Source organism: Dermacentor albipictus, chromosome 9 (assembly GCF_038994185.2).
Source record: "Dermacentor albipictus isolate Rhodes 1998 colony chromosome 9, USDA_Dalb.pri_finalv2, whole genome shotgun sequence".
Classification (NCBI taxonomy): Eukaryota; Metazoa; Arthropoda; class Arachnida; order Ixodida; family Ixodidae; genus Dermacentor; species Dermacentor albipictus.
The window spans coordinates 15,768,713-15,789,595 of record NC_091829.1 but is presented as its reverse complement, the minus strand read 5'-3'; the positions used below and the strand labels follow the sequence as shown (position 1 = coordinate 15,789,595).

The 20,883-nt window shown below is 45.0% G+C and overlaps 1 protein-coding gene and 1 long non-coding RNA gene across 2 annotated transcripts in view; one reads left to right on the top strand and one right to left on the bottom strand.

Annotated features, from left to right (window-relative positions):
- LOC135903673 (uncharacterized) overlaps positions 1 to 20,883 on the top strand; it is a 222,405-nt gene that overhangs the window by 49,454 nt on the left and 152,068 nt on the right. The window lies entirely within an intron of this gene.
- Positions 1 to 20,883, bottom strand: part of LOC135903666 (vitellogenin-6-like) — a 49,020-nt gene that overhangs the window by 17,476 nt on the left and 10,661 nt on the right. Inside the window, exons 5-16 of the mRNA XM_065433990.1 lie at positions 20,178 to 20,345; positions 19,351 to 19,490; positions 18,279 to 18,462; positions 16,135 to 16,331; positions 15,673 to 15,841; positions 14,426 to 14,590; positions 13,130 to 13,330; positions 11,883 to 12,100; positions 6,849 to 6,955; positions 6,000 to 6,274; positions 3,384 to 3,504; positions 2,008 to 2,227 (exon numbers count right to left, since the gene is read on the bottom strand). Of these exons, the coding sequence (XP_065290062.1) occupies positions 2,008 to 2,227; positions 3,384 to 3,504; positions 6,000 to 6,274; positions 6,849 to 6,955; positions 11,883 to 12,100; positions 13,130 to 13,330; positions 14,426 to 14,590; positions 15,673 to 15,841; positions 16,135 to 16,331; positions 18,279 to 18,462; positions 19,351 to 19,490; positions 20,178 to 20,345 (2,165 nt within the window). The remainder of the gene's footprint in view (positions 1 to 2,007; positions 2,228 to 3,383; positions 3,505 to 5,999; positions 6,275 to 6,848; positions 6,956 to 11,882; positions 12,101 to 13,129; positions 13,331 to 14,425; positions 14,591 to 15,672; positions 15,842 to 16,134; positions 16,332 to 18,278; positions 18,463 to 19,350; positions 19,491 to 20,177; positions 20,346 to 20,883) is intronic.

Below are 20,883 nucleotides of genomic sequence, written 5' to 3'. Positions count from 1 at the left end.
ACGATGCCATTTTATACATTCTCTGTTTGCTTTTCACTTGATTAGATTTAGCTGAAACTCGTGAGCGACTGCATCCCGAATATAAAAGGGAAAGCCACGGATCTGAAGTGAGGTGCCATTAGCCCTTCGACATGTATGTCAAGCAAAAGAGAACTCTACCGGATGAGAATTCCTCGGAAAAGCTGCTTGGTCTATAGATAGTCAAGTTTAAGATTCGGGCCTCAAGTGACGAGTAATCGCTGCTCTGAAATACATTCGGCGTTTTCCCTTGTATTGCTGACTGGTATGCAGGGCGTCCAAGTTAACGTTAGCCAAGCTCTGAAAAATAAAATACAGAATGCACGAGTAAGCTTCCAATGGTTTTCTGTCATCAGTGACGTACCGCACTAGGAGAATTCTTTTTCGTAATTCAACTATCGATAATAAGAGCAGGTGAATGAACGATCTTTTAATTGCTGATTTGAGGGTGCGAATTTTCATTGAAAATTAACAATTGTGTTTCGAGGCACCCGATTCAATTGTTCTCGGTGTGATATCTCCCGCGTAATTACATTTCCCGCATTATAAAAGAAACGCGCTAATTACGAAAATGGCCGCATGATTACGCCTCCACGCGCCGCGACACCAGCGGTCCCAGGCTTTACTCGGAAGAAATAACTCTGCTCAATGCCTGGCTGGGCGGTCACGTGAAAGTGGCGAGGCATGGATATTGGCGTTGGCCACCGCGAACTGCGAGCTGCCTTTCTCGCGCGAAGCGCGAAGCCGGTGCAGTGCGCAGCGTCATTGAGGAGGAGGAGGAGGCTGTTAGGTTTATATTTGGTAAATATCGTAGACTTGATTCCCCATCCAACCTAATGCAATTAAACTGTATTTCTACGCTAGAAGCCCGCAGAAAATTTAGTCGCCTTTCATTTCTTTATAATTGTATGTTTGGTAACATAAAAATAGATCTACCTGACTGTATAAAACCCTTAACAACACGACGCACACGCCATGGCCATGAATTTGCACTAACCCCAATCTTTGCCCGATCAAAGGCTTTCAAATTCAGTTATTTTCCAAGAACTGTGGAAGAATGGAATTCTTTGCCTTCTGATATTTTTGGTTCCGATAATTTTCTCGCTGAGTTGGAGTGTTACCTTCTCTCTTAAGCTTTATTTATCTTTTTTTTTGCTTTTCTTCTTTCTTGCTTCTTTTTTTTTGTTGTCTGTTGCTTTGCACATTCATGTTGGATGTAACCCACACCTGCTTGGGCCACCACATTGGCCTGCAGTATTTTGAAATAAAATAAAAAAAAAAAAGTTAACTCCTTCGGGTAACGCCTGGGACCGCTTGTGTCACGGCTCACGGACGCATAGTCATGCGGCTATTCGCGCCTTTTCTTTAAGACGCGGAAAAAAATAATCACGCGAGACATAGCGCACTTAAAACGACTGGATCCGGTGCTTTAAAACGATTATTACTTTTCTACGAAAGTGCGCGTCCTTAATTCAGTAATTAAAAACAGTTCGGTAATTATATTCATCTAATTATATTAAGTTCATTTATCAAAAAAATCGTATACAATTGGTTGCTTCCTCGTGTATTCTGTATTTAGTTTTCCAGAGCTTGGCTAACAATAGCTGAAACACCCTCCATAGTTCCCATCTTTGTGCACCTCATTAATTTAAAAGCCGTCAAGCTCTGCACGCGCCTCACGCGTATGCTATGCATTTCCTGAAAGAAATGCAGTCATAGGTGGCATTCATGCTCAATTACCTGACTTTTTTGCCTGTACGCCACATTGTCGACAAAAGGATATAATGAACAGAAACGTAGCCAGCACGGACGAGTGCATTCTTCAGCGCCTTTATCGTATCGCCTTCGTGCAATATTACACCACACTTAATTGCGGACGTCTAATCACTTAACGTGCGTTGCAGGGCCACACACGTTGACGCATTCAATACCCAATGTGGCATGAATTCGGACCCGCTGCCCTGGGTCTAGTCGCCGAAGTGCACTTACAGGTAGTGGTGCTTGATGTCCCAGTGGAATTCTGCGCTGTCGCCGTGAGTGAGACCCGTCTTCTCTCGCTTTGCGTAGATAAAATCGGCCTGCTTGAAGTCGAGCATGACCGGCACGCCCAACTCACTTGGCATCAGCAGCGATATGTCTTTGCTCATGTAGAAGTACTTCCTGTGGACTTCAAGGCCCGGCAACGTCTGAGCATCCTGGTTTGGTTTATCTGAGGGAGCGTACAGTGGGAAACAACCCACGGAGCGTCATGAAATTACTATTTTCAAGTATACTACGCTCGCCGTACAGCACGTGTTTTAAGTGCTGAATTTATGTGCTGTAGGCTGTATCCTCGTGTGGACCTGACGAAATTCTAAATTTGAACGTTGCTCGTTCGAACAAGGCAGGCATGGATCACTTTTCACTATCATGGCGTGTTTAACCTGATACGCGCACATTGCTGTTTTCTCATTGTGGGTTGACTGGCTGTACACTTTGGGACTGGTACTGGTTGCTTTAGGGGTTTTCAAGAACGTTGCTTGCGAAGTCGTTCATTTTTATTTTCTGATAATCTGTATGGCTAATAATTACGCTTGACTCATACTTGTTGGACGTTGATATCAAAGTGCAAATGGTAGTTACAACGGTTGCTGGATGTTTTGCCCGTTCGTCTTCGCGAGCAAGACGATTTGACTTATTCTATAGGAGGTTATAGAAGTGTATAGATATTAGATATTTTTTCCAGCCAGCATTCATTTTTGGCATATTTACACCGGGTGCATCTTATAGTCGGTAAAATATGGTGCTTGCAACAGTGGCAAAAATAAAAGGAATGTGCATTCCTTCTGCGGTGTAGCCGCGGAGAGCCTTAACATATGAACGTACTCGTGATAATGGATTGAGCGCGCAGACATGGTAGCATTGACGGTCCCCATGCCTGGCTTCCGCATCCGTACCATATTCTCACGTGTTTATATCTCGGCGATATATCTAGTCATAGCACTATAGCTGTAAATATGATATAGATTAGTTTGAGTGACGCACATTTCAAATGAAGCTGCCTAGTAGTGTTGTCATACTATCAGTTGGGCACCTGGCTAAACTTCGCTGTTAAAAGCCACTGAACCCAAGCTTCTGAAAGTATTTGTCAATGCACAGTATTTTGGGGAAATATTTTATGCTTACTTGGTCTCGCGGATTGCTATGATAAGCTAATGTACCAACCAATTCAGCTTTCAAAAGACGAGGCGCCAACAGTGACGGCACTGTTGGTGCTTCATCTTTTGAAAGCTATGCACCAACTAACCTCACGATGTGTTTTACTACAACCAATTCAGGTTTTATGCATACAAACATATAGCAACTTGATAGGTGAAACGGCCAACCTCTCTGCATAAATGTGGCCAGTGTGCTCTCGTCCATGCTAAAGGTGTCCACGGTCTTTCCAAAGATGGACAGGCTGAGACGTGCGAACATTGGGTCGTACTCCCGGTCAGTGATGTGCAGCTGCGCATTGCAAATTGTACAATAAGAACCACGCTACACTGGGTCACATGGCAAGGGAGATGGCACGGAAAGAAAGAGTCAGCAGTCCAACACAGTGAACTGCATACATTTTTCCAGAGAAAAATGATGTTATCACACAATGTCTTTAACGCATGTAATTTCTACAGAAGTGAATGAATAAATGGATAAGTAAACGCGATGGACAGTGTTAATGACCAATAATGTGTGCTAATGATTTGAATGCGTTTGCTGGAAGCCTGAAGCGGTTCATTCTCCCAGTGAAGCCCGAATAGACGAAAGCTGGCTGCAGAGCAGCTTAAACCTTTCAAGGTGGTTGCCTTTGCTCGGCGTAAACAGAAACCATTGACGCCCCATGTACCATGTCTTGATCAACCACTTTAATGAACAAATTGGTGAATTTACAAAGCTTTTCTTGATCAAGAATTGTATTTGCGTTAACCCCATGAAAACAAAATAGCATTTTATCCCGCACTGCTTAACGTAAGGTTTTGTGGGAAAATAACGAGTAGGAACTTAATGCATTTCAGAACAATTCAAAAGGCACATACATAAAAGCTGGTGGCAGTATCATTGTGGGCTAAGGAAACATACCCTGAGCAGTGACTGTGTTCCTAATTGTTTCGGTTAGAGATATTGACTGATACACCGGCATTTGATGCTCGTGTCAAAGAAAAAGTTGCATGTCTTTGTTTTTTTTTCGGAACAACAAAATTTTTGGTGGTCACAAAGAAAATGGCCTTGTTGCAACACGTAGAAGTGTACACATACAGACAGAAATTCATCTTGAACACTAAAATCTCATCTGTTTAATGACAGGACCACATATTGCGGTGTGAGAATGCCTTCCGTGTGGCACAAAAATTTGTCGGGACGAAAGCAACAGGTTCCAAAATACGCCAAACAATAATTTCTCATGACAAAACTGGATTTGCTTTAACAACCTGTCGATGCTACGACATAAACTTCTGTCGCTATGACTGTCACAGACTACACATTGCTATGACGAAAGAAACAGGCAGATCCCCCCCCCCCCCCCCTGAAACTTGTCTGCCGTTAGAGTTGCTTTATCGTTTTAACGCGATAGCCTTAAGGGCCCCGTGTCGCAGAAAATCTGGTATCGGACGTCGTTTCAGCGAAAATAATTGTGTTATGTAATGAAGCTACTGAGCTAATTGAATTTCTCAAGCTAAAGTACGTAGAAAAATCGTAAAGTACGACTTACACACAATATACAGACATGATAGCTTCGGATCGTAATTTGACTATACGAGAAAACATAATTCTGTTACGCGAAAACTCAAAGAAACCCCTTTACCATACATAGACCGGCCACGCGTCTGCCATTTTCACGCGCCGGCGTGTGAGTATCTTGGAGGCCACGAAGCGGTGCACTGCACCCGGTTTCTTGCAACAACACCATGCAAGGCCGCGCTTCTACCAAAAAGCCCGCCTTCGTGCGTAGCGTTCGCGGCCAGCGTTTCCCGGTAGTCGTTACGGCTACATACGCTCCACTTGCCGGGAAGCGTGAGAAGCAGTAACGGATCTTTGAATGCTATCGCGTTCCACTCTTAAACGGCGAAGCTTAAGCGTTCTCCGTCTTATGAAATGTCCATATAAATAAAATTTTGGTTTGTTTCCTACTTGAGGTTCTAATGCTGCTCAAATAACGTGTAATACAGCAACTAGGTAATTAAGCATTACTACTGATTCGAAGAGGCTCCACTGGCGATCATGATGCCAAATTGTCGGTGAAATACGCGCCTATTCTATTAATACGCCGTTAAAGCTGTCGATTAGGATCTTTGCGGCACCGCCAGATCACTGTGAAAGTGCAAACAGCATATCCCATTAGTATATTTCGATAACAATTATATGAACACTCATGGCAAATTTTAACCGTCCGCGTCTCCGTGACGTTTCGTATAAAGGCGAAGCACAATCCGTATGCTGTACTGCAGTCCGTATGCTGTAGGTGAGAGGAAAATCATGTGAGTGTGAGCCAAGAAGGATGTTGGCTTGATGCGCGATGTCGATCTTGGAGGTAACCTACGTGGGTACGAGGGCTACGCTACCCGAGAAGCCTGTTGGCATCGCGTTGGCTGTGTTCTCGCGCGTCGCGTCGAAGCGAGAGGCAGGATGACGAGAATTCGCTCGCCGCTGCTGCCGCTCTTTACCACGCCAGCGTTTTCACACCGAATATCCGCGCAAATCGAGTGAGATGAGCTCATGTTTGCCAGTGCTCACGTGACGAAACGTTTGCTAATTTATTTAATTTATTTATTAGCTAAAGTTTACAGCAGTTTATACGGCCAATAAAACCACTAGCCTTACTTCGTATACCTGTCTAACAATTTGCAATCGCACTCAATGCATCGCCTTTCAGGCGGAACTGCGACTTTTTGCTGAAACCCCCCAGAGATGCAAGTAGTTTTTTCCTGCTCACGTTCAGTTAGTCGGTGGCTTCAAACACTCACCGAATCCTCGATCTCCTTTCGCTCTTTAAACGACGCATCGCGCGGGATGCGACGACGGCCCATGAAGTTCCAGAGGTTCTTCGTGGATCCCGGCTGCGGTCCTAGGAGGTGGTTAAGATACTTGTCCATGCCCCAGCTCTCGAACGCAAGGGTGAGCGTGTCGTACGAGTGGCCGGCCATGTAGTCCATGAGCTTGATGTACATGTTCCGGGGCAGGTAGCTGTCGTGCGAGCGGATCATCTCCGAGGCCGTCATGCTACCATAGTCATATTTGGCTGCATCGAAGAATGGCGTTATGGTCGTGTAACTATACACATACACTTTGGTCTTGTAGGCGACTAACATGTAACACAGAAAGACGTCTTTCCGGCAGTTACTTGTGCTTTTGTTACTTGTTCTTATTCAACGGAAATATAAGTAATGCTTCTTGAAGCTAAGCGCTTAAAGACAAACAAGAAAGTGATTTTCTAAAGAAAAAGAAGATTGTACGCAGGCTCTAATAATCATAACGCTATGGTGAAATATTTCAGCGATCACAAGGAACGCGTGCTACATAGTATAACTGAATGTTACAAGGTAAATCTCTCTTGGCGATGACTTTCCTGACCGTGGTTGCCGCCTTCTCGCCGAGTGGCACATGCCGTACACCACGTAGCACGTGCGCGGATGACATTCACGCGAGAGCTGTCGACTCTGAGACTTAGGAGGGTAGGTGTAACAGCGTAACCGCACTCTTTAAACCGCAGCATGGTGGCACCAATTGTAGAATAGCTGTAGAAGGACGTCTACCAAAATTGTCAGCAATTTTTCAGAAAGCAACAGCGTTGAGATCATGGTAAGCGAACTTACGGTTGTATGTGGAAGAGATGATTAGGTGAGACGAAGCCTTATCGATGGGCTTCCTGAACCTCGTATCGTGGTCCCATTCCGGCAGCACGTAGCGCATCTGCTGGGCACTGCGGAAAAGAAGTGAGAGCAAATCTTTAATTGAACGTGTATTCGTTCGTGTGAGGATTCATCAGTAGGTTCATAAATGTAAGGCATGAGTGTGTGACCTTATCTGAAAGCTAATTATTTGATAGCTTCCTTATTGTGAACGATTCTAGAACACAGGTATGCTGTGATGTTTTCTTTACGGTGCCCAGTCAAAACGTGTTCATACGCTGCCGATTATGCAGCTAAGACAGTAAGACAAAAAATTAAGTGCCAGTAGTCAACTGGAAAATAAACCCCACCAGGTTATGCACGCAATGTCTAAGGGAAGCTAGAACAGCTTTCCTAGTGCCAGTCCCAGTACAGCATTCCCCAGTGGGTCATATATGATAGGAGCGTACGAATATCGAAATTGTTGAACAAGAATCTAATATGAACACTTAACACTTAACTTCGATTATCGAATTCCCTATTGAATCATATTATGCACACTTGTTTGTTAGTAATTTGCGTCACTATAAAATGTTGGAACATCGCAAATATGTCCAATAGTGAAAGCTAGACTAGTAAGCATTTGCTGTAAGAACGTATTTATTCGATCCTTATTGTTAGGTTGGAAAATTCGCACTCCGTTCTCGGTCAAACCGGTGCATTATATAACATAAAATGTGCAGTAACTCAGGGGCATTTGGTCTTTGTCAGTTATCAATCGGTACATTTGTTGTCAAGCAATAAAATCGGGAGGATGGGTAGCATTGAAAAAGTAATTACTATCGTGAGAGGCAAAACCTGCGGTTCTTCTGCGATGCACCATAACATCGGGATTGCAAAACTCCGGGTTCTTGCTAAGGTGCGTATCACAGTAAGAGATTGCCCACCACTCTGGGGCTATAAAAGGTCACCATTGGAAGCGCGATCGGCTGCTTTGAGAGTTCGGATAGGTGAGCGGCTTACAGCTGGCCCGCTTGCAAGATGGGCAACATGGAAGGGCATCACTGTAACGGATTAGCTCAATGTAGTTGGACTTCCTCGTAAAGCATTGTTGTAGCATTTGGTCTTCTTTGCTCCATAGACACCTATACCCCGTGCAACGAAGATGTTAGAGTTTTCCTATAGCTTTGTCGTCTTGTGGCTGCGCTTAGCCTAAGCGCTAAATTTGCCTTGATAGGAGCGTGTCAAGCAGCACAAAATAGGACCCATGGCTCGTATTAATAAAAAGCTGTTAGGCTAGAATTGTTCGCAGGAGAAAACTTCGGACGATCTTTGTGAGGGGCATATTATCAGTGAAGGCGCTTGTTCAATAGCGAAGAACACCTACGAAAAAACGAATCCGAGGAGACTTAAGCACTTCTTATCAATTGTGAATGCGAAAGCATTACTGTCCAATTGAACGCTTCTGAGCGGTCCCTCAAGTTTTGCTTTCCGAGCCAGCAGGCAGCAGCAGCCTGCTGTGGCCAACGCCGCATTCCACCGACGTCCTGCGCGACAATATACCAAGGAAGCAGTAGCGACCGATAAGACCAGCAGGCCATAGCAGTATGTGCTGCTCGAGCTAGCAAGCAGCAGCGACCTGCGGTTCTCGATCGGGGACTGCGCGCCAGCTTTCGAGCGCCACAAACAGGCTGATGTGGCGTCGAGGCGATGCCCTCTCCTCTCACGAAACACCTGGCGCCCTTGCGCAGTAGAAGTGTTCCATTTCGCCCACTTCGCTCCGTCCAGGCAAGCTCGTGGCTTGGCATCCGCTTCGCTGCTACAAACTATACGCACGCCGGCTTTTTCGCAGAATGTGCTGTTTGATGCTTTCGCATCGAAAACCTATCCAATTTAGGCTCCAGACTAGATTGAAACTTGCGCAGTGAATCGCGTTCTCAGGTGCGGCCAGCAATATACGCTACTGGTTTCGAATATTCGTACTATATCTAATTTTTGAAAATATCTTGAATACGTTGTTTTCGAGTCTAAGATGAGTATTAATTGTACAATATTCAGTTGATAATAAATGTATCGAACCTTCCGAGTCGTGTGTTTTCTTTCGGGAAGCCCATCTGGATGTGTTCAGCTGGAAACATTTTTTTGTTTTGCAAGCTGGACAAAATTTTAAGCACGACAGGTGGAGATTTTGCGACTGCTTAATTCATATTCGTTATTATATTCATCATAGGCTGGTTCTAAGTCTACTGCAGGGCGAAGATGCTGAGATCTACTGCCCCAGCCTTGCGTCACGCGCCAATCTTGCTGCACACAACCTACGCTTCGGCAGCCCTGAAGTACTACACTTGTCTGTAATGGAAACTAGAACGACTATTCCATCTTTGTCACGAATACAAACTGTGTATTCCTGTATTCCTGTCTCTTAACGTTGATTATCTGAATCCGTTTATCGTAATAATGATGGCTCGATGGCCTCGTTATTTGAAAGGGAGGGAGGAAGAAGAAAAGCAAGAGGGGAATCACATGCATCATCTTCGGGATCATAACTCGATGCGGGGTGCTTGACTTGTTCGAAAGGTTGTGGCCCTTCAATTCATTCACTCCCATACATTAGTACTGGCAGGATATTCCCTTTCCAGATAGCAATTGTTAGCTGGCGTTCTCGGCTTATTGTTAGTGTCAGCCATACTCGCCATGTTACTTGACTCTCAGCAGCATGCGCGTATATTACTTGCTTTGTTCTTATCTTCAAACTTATGGCCTCTTTTGCGAGTAACTGCATTTTTGTAACTTTTTCTTGCATTTTCACAGTGTGTCTGCGTTTTTTAAATCAATATGCCGTATATCAATTAGCGATGGACTTCACATTTTTGGGATCACCATGTCCTGATATTTTTTTCATTAATTACTTTTAAGTGTTTTATGTGTTGCAGTCCTGCACATTTCCAGATCTCATTGTTTATATATACTTGTCAATCTGTGTTACTTGTGTATTTGGTTTGATCGTGAATTTTTTTTTTTATTCCACAGAAGTCACATTATTTTTTCTGCTGCGCCGCCCCTCTCTTATGTACAAGAGCAAATCAGAAAGTGTTTGTCCCTATTATTTATTAGCTAAAATAGGGTGCACACAAGTAATTACAAATATTCGTACTATTCTACGTATCTTACACTATTTTACCCACATAGTCCCCACACCAGTTCACACATTCGTTCTATCGCAGCACTAAATTTTAGGTGCCCCTGTGGTGGAATTCGCTCGGCTGACTGTGCAACCACCGTCGCACTTCAAAGCCCTTATGCGAACTCACAAACCACCACCTCACGCTTATCAAAGTGAGCCACCTTTCCCAATAGGTGGGCTACATTTCTTTGTGTATTTTGATGGGCATTCGTCCCTAGCTCCGTAGAAAACGAATCACACTTCGTTGCTCATACGCCGTGGACGTGCGAAGCCCAAACGCCATGGATGGATGGATGGGTGGATGGATGTTATGAGCGTCCCCTTTGGAACGGGGCGGTGGGTTGGTTGCGCCACCAAGCTTTTGCTATTATACTGCCTAATGTCCTACCTAGGTATCTTAACTGACAGCAGCGCTGTGCTGCGGAGCTACCGGCTGATAATGCCGGGCCGGTCCAATAAAGGTCCACCACTTTGATTGGATATGTTGACTGTAATTTGGCAAAAGACTTTCTGAATCTCCCTCGTAATACACCTTTGGGGACCTTAATGGGTATTGTGAAACAAAAGACTGAGGACATCTAAGCGCTTCTTATGAGTTGTGACTCAGGAAGCACAATAGTCCACTTGAACACCCCTGAGTGGTCCTTTGAGTCACGAACGCCTTGTGAGCAAGCGAGCGAGTTGAGACACCTGGCCAACAATGCTGCCTTGCCCAACAATGCTGCCTTGCCGAACTGCCATAGAACCTAATGGGGATACTTCCGAGTAAGCGCCGGTGACTTTGACGTCACCGCTTTCGTCATAATTTGATTGGCAATGAAAATTTCGGTCCACGTAGCATGACGTCATAAAGCAGAGTGCACGAACCTGCTTCACTTGGCGCGTTTTGATTTCGCCTTACCGAGGCGCAGTTGGAACGCAACGAGAGCTTGCGCGGCTACGGAAAGCGCGGATGACACAGGCTTCCGAGTGCGAGAGCGAGGGCGACGTGGCGTCGCGGCGATGCACTCTCCCCTCACGGAACACCTGGCGCACTATCGCAGCAGAAGGTGTTCCCTTTCGTCCCCTCTGCTCCGTCGAGGCACGCTCGTCACTTGGCGTCGCAGCTAGAGGGAATTTAGGTGCCGTTTTTCGCTTTTCCAGTCGAGAGACACCGGCGTTTTCGCCGAGTTGTCCATTTGACGGTTTCTTATTAGATAATAAATGAGCTGTCAGCATTTATGCTTATTGCTAGCCTACATTACGGACTTAATGGTAGGGCAAATGAGACGTGCAAATTGACAAGTACGACGTGAACAACATCGACTGTTTTCCTTTTTTTTCTTCTTGTATCCGTGTTTACATGGCTGCCTCACCGCACCATGAGTTTCTACTGACTTGCTCAACTTCCATTCATTCTAAACACAAGGATTATTTACTTTTCGCCGAGTGACTCATGGTTCTCGATAACAGAGGTACTAAGACTTAGCTAGAGAACGAAATGGGTAGGGAATTCCTAATAGGAAAGGAAAGCAGCTTAGACCATGACGATCATGTATGCTTTCAACTAGGGAGGTAAAATGTTCAACAAATTTCTGAACTAACTCTCTTCCTTTGTACTTTTCATTTTCTATTACAAGCTTCTCATTGATGAGTAGGTTGCCTGGCACATACTACAGCAGGAAGCTTGTTCCATATTTGTTTCGCCTCTACGATATCATCAAGCGTGGTATGACAACAATTTCGTTTTGCTTATCTGTCAGCATTAGTCCCGTTGTTTTGATGTTTTCTGAAGGTCTTGTAAGCTTAAGGCTTGTATACGGAAAAAAATATACTGTTTTCTCCGTGCCACTCACAGTTCGCGATGGCAGGGGTACTTAGACTTGGCCAGGGAGCGGAAGGCACTTGACACGAACGCCACCACCTGGTCGCTAGGCTCAGTGACCATTTCACGAGCGATGTGACGCAGTAAGTAAAGCTCTGGGTGGCTGAACAAGACGACCAGGAATGAGGCGATACGAATCTCGCTTGGTTCGCTTGTGTTGTAGAAGACGGGCAAGGCGATGGATTGAGCCTGCGAAGAAGCAAGGGAAAGGTCTTTGCTAAAAAAAAGACACATTTTATATAACCGCGGGTAACAGAACGTGAAAAACTGGGTATCGGTGTATGGTAAATTGAGGCATGGAATTGAACAGTCAGGAATTATCAGAACAATTCGACCTATTTCGTATAGACTCCGAGTATACGTTGCCTAGGCCCAAAAAAACGCCGTTAAGGTTCAGGCTTCAATTTGAACTTCGCAGACCTGCTGCCATATCAAATCAAGCATAAAATCAATGCAGCTTATTGTATATGAAATGTGGTGCTTCTTTATGACCAGCCTTGTTAGCAAAACAACAGTGTTGGAGCAGGTGTATTTACGAAGAAGTTTCTTGAAGTACCTGCCAACTTAAAAAAATAAACCAATGTAGTCGTAAGGTTCCGATTAGGCATAACAATATAACAATATCCATAAAACGGGCAAATCAGGTGGTATATGCGGCTACTAAGTGGTGGAGTGGTATGGTACACAAGATATCTCCTTTGGTTAGGTGATAAATCTGCTTGTCATTTGCAACATAATAGCAACCTTACTCTGCAAATCGTCATACTCTTAAGGTCTGAATGTCCCATTTTTGCGAATCAACGTGAATGTCGTTGGGTTTTCAGAGTATAACTCTCGCGACCAGCTTTCCGACAGGAAACAAATGAACTTACTATGCCATCTACCCTACAAAACGTGATGCCGACTTTGTATGTGAAGTTAGACCAGTATGCGGTAGCTCGTGCTGACTTCGTTTCCGAAAGGTTCTCCAACATACGGAAATACTGAGAACTATATCCGGTCACCTAAGAGGAGTGGTGTAGACACATATTTGGCAAAGTTTAGCCTTCACGATGTTTGCTAAAAATGACAGGTTTTCAAGCTAGTGATGAGTCTTTAAGGAACAAACTATCGTGTCCGCGTTGATTCTCAGCTGTCCTATGATGTGCTTATGACATGAAGAGCTTGCACCTTCAGCACGTGCAGTTCCCGGACACAGGGAGTTTAGTAAATGCTCACCAATTCACGGTGGTACTTGGAGGCCTGCTTCAGCGCCCACAGGGCGGCCATCCTCTTGTGCTCGCTCGCATACCACTTGGGGCAGATGAAGCGCTCCAGGTAGTGCATCGCTTTCCGCGTGCCCAGGTTGCCAGCCACGCGCAGATAGACGGTGCTCTCGAAATCTGGCTCGTTGTGCGTATCTGCTGGCGTCACGGAGTACTGCGCGGCATGGGCCAGATGGTTGTTAGGAAGATGGAGAGTTCAGAATACTCAATCAACTCGCAGAAACTAGTAGAAAATTGGGTTAAATATCCATAATTATATTCAGATTCAGATGAGATATGCATTTTTATATACACCAAGGAAGGTACAGAACGACAAACTGTCGCATTAATTAGTCGGGAAAAATACAGATGCTAGGGGTACAGCAACGCCTGACAGAAGCCTTTATACCTATTATACGAAGAACATGACGCTAAAAACACAAATCAAATGCGTTGCAGCTCACGTAACTGTGAGCCGCATTGCACAGGCAACGTAAAGTTGTGGCATAGTTATGCACAAAACGCCAGTGTTATTACCCGCAAGCTTCGCGAGGGTTGTCTACCACGTGGTGTCATTCTTAGGACTACCATTAGGTTACAGAGTGACCCCAAAAATTTACAAAATGTGTGTGTTGCGAAAAAGTTGATTATGAGCACAGCTCTAGACTGCAGCCATTCAAACAAGAAAACACAATCTTGGTCGCCTACACAAGTATAGGTGATGAGCTCTGGCTCGAGAAATATTGGCTTTTTTCCCGATCTCGCATAGAGTCACGCATGTTTTATTAAGAAGGAGTAGGCTTTATTCGTGCTATTGCGGCATTTGCCTTTAAATGAAATAACAAAGGTTTAGCGAAACATTATGTCATTATTTCTTATTCAATATTACACATTGCCTATTGCCAGCCCCTGCCAGTATGCATTGGCGAATACGTGCCATTATCCTCTGCAGTTCATTGTCTTTAAACGTAAACTCGGCCTGTTTCGGTAAACTGGCTAGCAAGCAGCCTCGCTCCTAAGCTTACCCACAAAACGCGACAATCTTGGAAGCGATGTCCATCCAACCACACTTTCGGGGTGAGTACACACATCAAACATAATTTGCTAGAAGTGAACTTGAGAAATAGTACGACAAAGATCTGTGAGTTAAATCACACGGTGCAGCTTACCTTATGGGTGAAAGTTGGGACACCCATTTAAACGGCAAGCTGAAGCATAAAATATTAACTACCTATGATGACATAAAAAGTGCAGATATGCAGCCGCTCACGTTGAAGATGTGTGAGATGATCTCGGGGCTGCAGGTTCCATGGTCATCGTCATGGTCATCGTGTGCGTGCTTGCATCCTTTTCCGCTTGCGACTGTGCTGGCAGCGAATTTGCAGGCACTCCATGTTCCTCGGTGGATCTTGACGGCCACCGATTTGCACGAGTCCTGCAATATGGCGGTGTTTGCAAATGCGTTGTTAATGTTTCAGCTTTTGCTTACTTGAAAGTGTTCCTGCCAGTATTCACTCCGCGCGACTTACTCCGACAGACCTGAACACGTAAGCAAGCTCTGAGTACTAGCAAATATAACTCTGTGGAAACGGGGCAGAAAGAGAATCAGCCGGCTCAGTTAAATAATCGCAGTACAGAATTGAGAACACCGAAGTTCTGCAAGAAACAAACACATCGTGTTCTTTTGCTTTGCAGTGCTTTGCGGCGTAATGTTCAAGAGGTTGCGCATGAAATATAGACCGTGCTAGGAAAATTCCAAAGAATACTTTAGTGGAACTTGCGTCTCCATAGGAAGTCCTGACGAGACAAAAGCATGTGCATTTTGTAGTACCTTCACAGCCTTAATGTGAACATAAAGCTTATCCTTAAACGCCTCTCTTCGTATTGCCGATTCAATTGGTGCATTTGGCGCGCAGTGGTTCAGGGAACAACGGGAGTCTAATTATAGATCTCCACAGACAAGTAATGGCGCTCGCAAATTTGGAAACTCCTGGAAGCCGGTATTCGTTTGTTGCAAGTAAAGTGTAAATGTACTTATTAGTAACTAATGAAATTACTGTTTTGGAGAGCCAGTTTAGTTGCATAAGAGAGTTAACAGTGAACAGGCACCACATGTTCTTTTTGTCTAGTTGGGTATCAACTTTACCTAAAATTTCAGTATATCAGCTGATTTGTACCTTGTTCCCATAGAAACGCACAAATCGTGGCTATAAATCAAACGCATATCGCCGTATGCAGCAACATGATGCCGTAAGCAAATAAACACCAATTCGTTAAAAGAAAACCTAAGATTCCGGCACCAACATGTGGCTGCTATAATTCAGCAGTAAAAAAAAACGTATCGGGTACATAAATACACCGGTGACTTTACCGATGACCGGCGATGACGTTACGCTTCCGTTTACTCATTCTTGACATTCAGATGCAAGTATACAACTTATTATCAATAGAGAAATTGGAGTTCAACTGCATACAATGCTCTTTGTATGACTCCATTTGGTGGGGGAAATCACTCACGGCAATTTCGTGGATCAAGGCGGAGTTGACTTGCTTCAGGTTCAGGTGGAGTTTCCCGTAGAAGCGATGGGCGTCCAGCGGGGTCAGCTCGTTATTCTTGATCAGGTTCAGTCCAAAGGTGACGTGAGGGTTCCTGCCGACGGCAGCGAGGACTTCCAAGAATACGTGGCTGCGAGGCACGACGGAGGCAGAATAGGCTCGCATCACCATGTCTATTCATTATGTTTGCACGAGAATAATAATTAATACATGCCAAGAAGAAAATGAGACCATCTCCTTCAGCCGCAGTTTGTGTCCGCGTGGGATAAATAATCCAAGAAAGAGCCTTCTGTTTTTGTTCGCTCTCTTTGCGAATCGTGTGTATCATGCACTATATTTGTTAATTAGACGGTCGTCCCTGAAACGTTCTTCATAAGCATTCCGCGTGTTGAACAAAAGCCGGATTAGGCAGGGGTCACTCACCGGACGCGATCCTTGAGCTCGTCCGGTGCAGAGAGCACGTGATTCTGGTATACTTCGTTGATCTCGTCGTAGTCGAAGCTCGCGAAGGAGTTGAACAGCACCATGAATAGTTGGCTTCCGCTTGGCTTGTTGTCGATCTCCTTGATGTCGTCATCTGTGTACTCCAGTTCTGCCAGCTTGTGCAGGCCTTCCGCGAACTGCGCAATTGGGGCAGCCAATCGAGGGGTTTGTGTAAGTGGATAATTGTTATTCTGAGTACTTTTCTTTTTCAGGAACTATGACACAATTTATCGTTTAAGCAGCACTCTTCAAACCATAAACGCCTTCGAGCGATTTAGATTCGTGGTCAAGCTGGCAGCTCCTTATTTCGCACGCTTTTTTTTCTTTGAGATCAAAATCTTTCTTTGGCAGCTAATTTTTAGCACAATAAGTAGACACACTTTGCTGGTTACGGCTATCCCTCTCATTCGTTTAATACCACAGGGTAAAAGAGGAATATAGGTCTAAATTCTTGCAAATGGGAATGCTAAAACGACAGGGAAGCGCGTCTATCGACAGGAAGGGTAAAAACTCGCTCGGAAACGTTTGTGTTGGAACAAAGTCCGTGAAAGTCTGGCACACGTATATTTGTTTGAGGCGCAGAAATGACGCAGTCGCAATTAAGCGCAAAGGTGACAATTACTAAGTCATAATCACTAGTGATTTCAAACGCTGCATAATACGAATACGAAGAGCATTGTGCACGTTATGCACAAAGGCTACGTAAGCTCACCAGCTGTTAAAAAATATTGGATGCCTTGTTTCATTATATGAATAGAAAGCTCGGTGCACGAGGTCTTTGCAAGTTCACCAGTTGCTGAACTAAGTTAGGGGCCCTTGACTTTCTTGAAAAGCAAACTGCCTTTCTTTTAAAGTCTCAACAGACTGCTTAGATGGAAGTTTAATATTTCTCCTATAGGCCCAAGCAAAAGACGGATTCATAACCGCATGACACACGCCGGACAGAGTATGTTCTAGAAATCAGGTTAGCATAGTCAAATCTAAAAACAAGCTTGAATACGCACATCCGCAGGTGATTTCCTTGTCCTGGCAAAATGCACATCTTCCTTTCTTCATTTCTTTATTACGCATCCAATATCCAAAAGAGATACACACGAATTGTTTGGACCCGTAGCCAGAGGGCTAGTGTCGGGTCCAATACAGACTAGGGTACAAGGGTAAGCAGACACAAACAGCAACGGTTGACGAGATTGTGTACGATAGGAAAGACTATATAATATGAGAACGAAGCAGCGACTACTCACAAAAATTCGTGGCCAAACTGGAATGTTTTAATAGTGAGTGCAATACAGTGAGTGCATTTCAGGTTTGAGCACCATTAAATTTGATCAGTAATTGACCGTAAGTGTTATGACATGGTGGGAGGTTAAAATTCTGGTAGGATGCAGCTCTCGTGGTTCTATTGGGTAGTCTGAAGATGTCTAAGCGAAGTGAGTTTTCAGTATTCATACAGAATTTAAAGCTAGCAATCTCGCCGATTTGAATAAAGGGCTCAGTTGAGAGTGCAATTCGCGAACGTAACAATCCTGATTGCTCGTTTTTGCATGCGCACAAGTGCCATCTCGATGTGTCCTATAAGTACTACCCCAACGTTCTATGAAGTCGCTAAGCTGACTGTGAACAAAAGCGATACATGGAACTCAGCTCGTCGACCTGAAGCAGGTTCTTTTTAACCGAGAGGTGAACATTACGTTCAAACTAGTTGATTATGAGTCGAGGGCTGTTTTTAGGGGTCGCTCTGTGGTTGAGCACACTTTGCATTTTGGAGGGACCGCTTAATTCATACTTTAATTTGCGGTAACTTTCGCTTTGCTTTAAATTTGAACCTTGTGTTATTCAAAGCTGAACCTCTTGCAGGAATAAATTTGCGGCATAAAGGAGTGACCCGAGCACTAGTTCGGCTTACAGGTAAAAAAACATTTGCAGCCTTAAAAGTGAATAAGAGTGTAAATTGATCTATAACTGACGCCCTTACAGCCAAACAGGGTACAAGGACGGTAGTTATGGGCAGATTTACTCCCTTGCTCATTCTTAAGAGTGTAAATAAATTATTTACAGCGTTGTAAGTTAGAAAGCCAGCTCACTTTCTCCTTGTTGGCGTGCACGTCGAATTCCTTGAAAGCAGGGATAGCCTGTTTGAGCTCATCGTGAGTCCTCAGGTCCCCAGTCGTGTGCATATCCTGGGCCAGAGAGTGGTCCTTCTCGACGTCCTCGGGGAGCGGTGTCTCCGTGGTGGCGTCGTGCTCCTCCAGGAGGTCCAGGGTGCGACTGCAGACGTGTGTGGCCAGTCAGAGCATTGTAAGGTGAAGCGAGAAACGCGCGAGACAAAAGCCTAACCCCAGCTCTTCGCGGCCGGCTGGCTAAATAATTGTATTCAATGCAAAGCCACGAACAGAGGCGCATACAGACGTCATCTCGAAAAGGCGGCAAGGTGTGGTACTTAGGGCTATGCTTTTAATAAGCACTAATTGAGGTTTTATCAAACGCATACACATGTGTAATCTTTATTCTGCCGTTGTAGTCGGTAGTTAACATTACTCAAAGTTGAAGTTCTGGATAACAAGTTTACCTGTTCGCGAGGTCTTGTATCGATAACGATGACGCAGTAGCTCTCGGGCTGTGCGCACATGTTGAGCCGCAGTCGCTGTTGAGTTGTAACGCAGTTGTTTAGGTAATGCGCTGTCTTGCGTATTTATGTTTACGTGTGTATTCTGTATTTGTCGTTTCTGCACAAAGACGCATGTCTAGGCGAACAGCCAGTGGCTCTAGGAAAATAGAAAGTCACGCAGGACTTGGAAGCGCAAATTTTGGCCGTACCAGCATGATGTCATAAAGCGCAGGGCAGAGGCCTTGTAATATTTAGGTAGCCTTGGCCCCTAAGCGGCTGTATGAGAAGAGCGCCGATGATAACTCGCAAGCGGCATCGCTACAGAGAGTCTTCATACACACGGCGCTGAAGTTCCGTACGTCGTCTTCCTCACATCGTTGATGTTTTCCTACGTCGGTGATGAATCGTCACTAAGAACCACCAGCAAACGGACTCCTATTACTCCCGACGGGTGCAAGAATTCGCTTGCATACAGCTTTTGATGTATCATTTGCTCAGATTGCAAAACACCTGCGAAGGAGATCTTGTTTCACTCCCGCTATGCTTACTTCAGTTTCACGTGAATCTTCTTGCCCTCGCCGTGAGGCTTGAACAGGTATCCAGACTCGGCCCAGGCATGGACGATCACGTAATGCCGCGCCGTTCCCTTGAGTTCGTAATAGACCTCAGATGTGGAGGAGGACGGGTGCTGAAAAGAGAGAGAGAAAGAGTGAGACGTAAACACTACCGTAGTGACCAATCTAGCCGTCACCGATGTGATATTACTGATAAAGGGAAGCACAACCATAATGTGGCGTGAATGTTTTCCAGAACTTCTCTTGCATCAGAACAACCGAAAAAGTTAGGATGCGTTACGCGTCATGCTGACGTTCCAGCGCTGAAATTTTGTCGAGTCCAAAAGGCATACAAAACGAACTTCTTTTATTAATTATAATTCTTTTATTTACGGCCACATGAGTAAAAGGGGTTTCCGAAGAATAATGTGCCTATCGTCATGGTTGCCGAGTTTTTTCTGCATCGCACTGCTGAGCTCGAGGTAATTGGTTCGATCCAGGTCACGGCGGCCGCATTTCGATCGGGGCGAAATGCAACAACGCTCACGTTGTCAAATAAAAAACCTAAGGGGTCGAAATTGTTCCGGAGTGCCCCACTATGGTGTGCCTAACACGCAGATCGCGGTATTTTGGCATCTAAAACCCTAGACGTTAATCCTCAAGAGCGATTTCCCGGCCTAAAACAGTTTATCATTCGTTTATATAGGGTACGTTTTATTTTCCAATGTGCACGGGCTTCCGCGTCCCTCGGGTGTATCTTCTTTCTAACGCGTACGTTCAACACGAACTCAGCATCCAGGCGCAGCTGACGTGTTACTCACCGTTTCCTCTGCGTCGCACTTGACGCACTTTTGAGCAACCTCCCGGCCTATGATGGCAAAATTGGGATGGTCGCACTTCTCCAGGTTCTTAACCTTGGTCACCTCAATGTAGTCGTGCTCTTCTTCGTGCACGACGTACATCGTCTCGCAAGGGCCGTGCAGACCATCCTGTAGGAACATTGCACGAAGAATATAGGCATTACACGTCAACAGTAAGATAATTTGCAGAAGGACTTGGTCTGCGTGAAGCCATATTTAATTAGAAACACAACAGTAAGTCAACACTTGGGAGGGCAAGTCAAGGTGAATTTACGCCGCTAAATCGGTATTGTACTCTTGTAAATCATGTTGTTGTTGGTTTTCAGCTTCACGATCGTGGCGCTCGCGGTTTTCAGAATATCGATATCATCGACTGCGCAAGCTCATGAGTTTTGCCAAATTTGTAGCTTCGTCTCAAGCGACATAGCTTTGCGCTTTATCGGCCACCTATAGGTGGCCTGCAAAGGTGGCCTATAGGTGGCCGACAAAGGTGACCTATACGTGGCCGACAAAGGTGACCTATAGGTGGCCTATATAGCCTATATGGCCTATACGTGGCTATATAGGTGGCCGCGGAAGCACAGGTATACCTGCCGTTACCTGCTAGATTAGTAAATGTGTTGGCGTATGAAGCAGCGTGATTCTACGCTCATAATGTGAGTACATG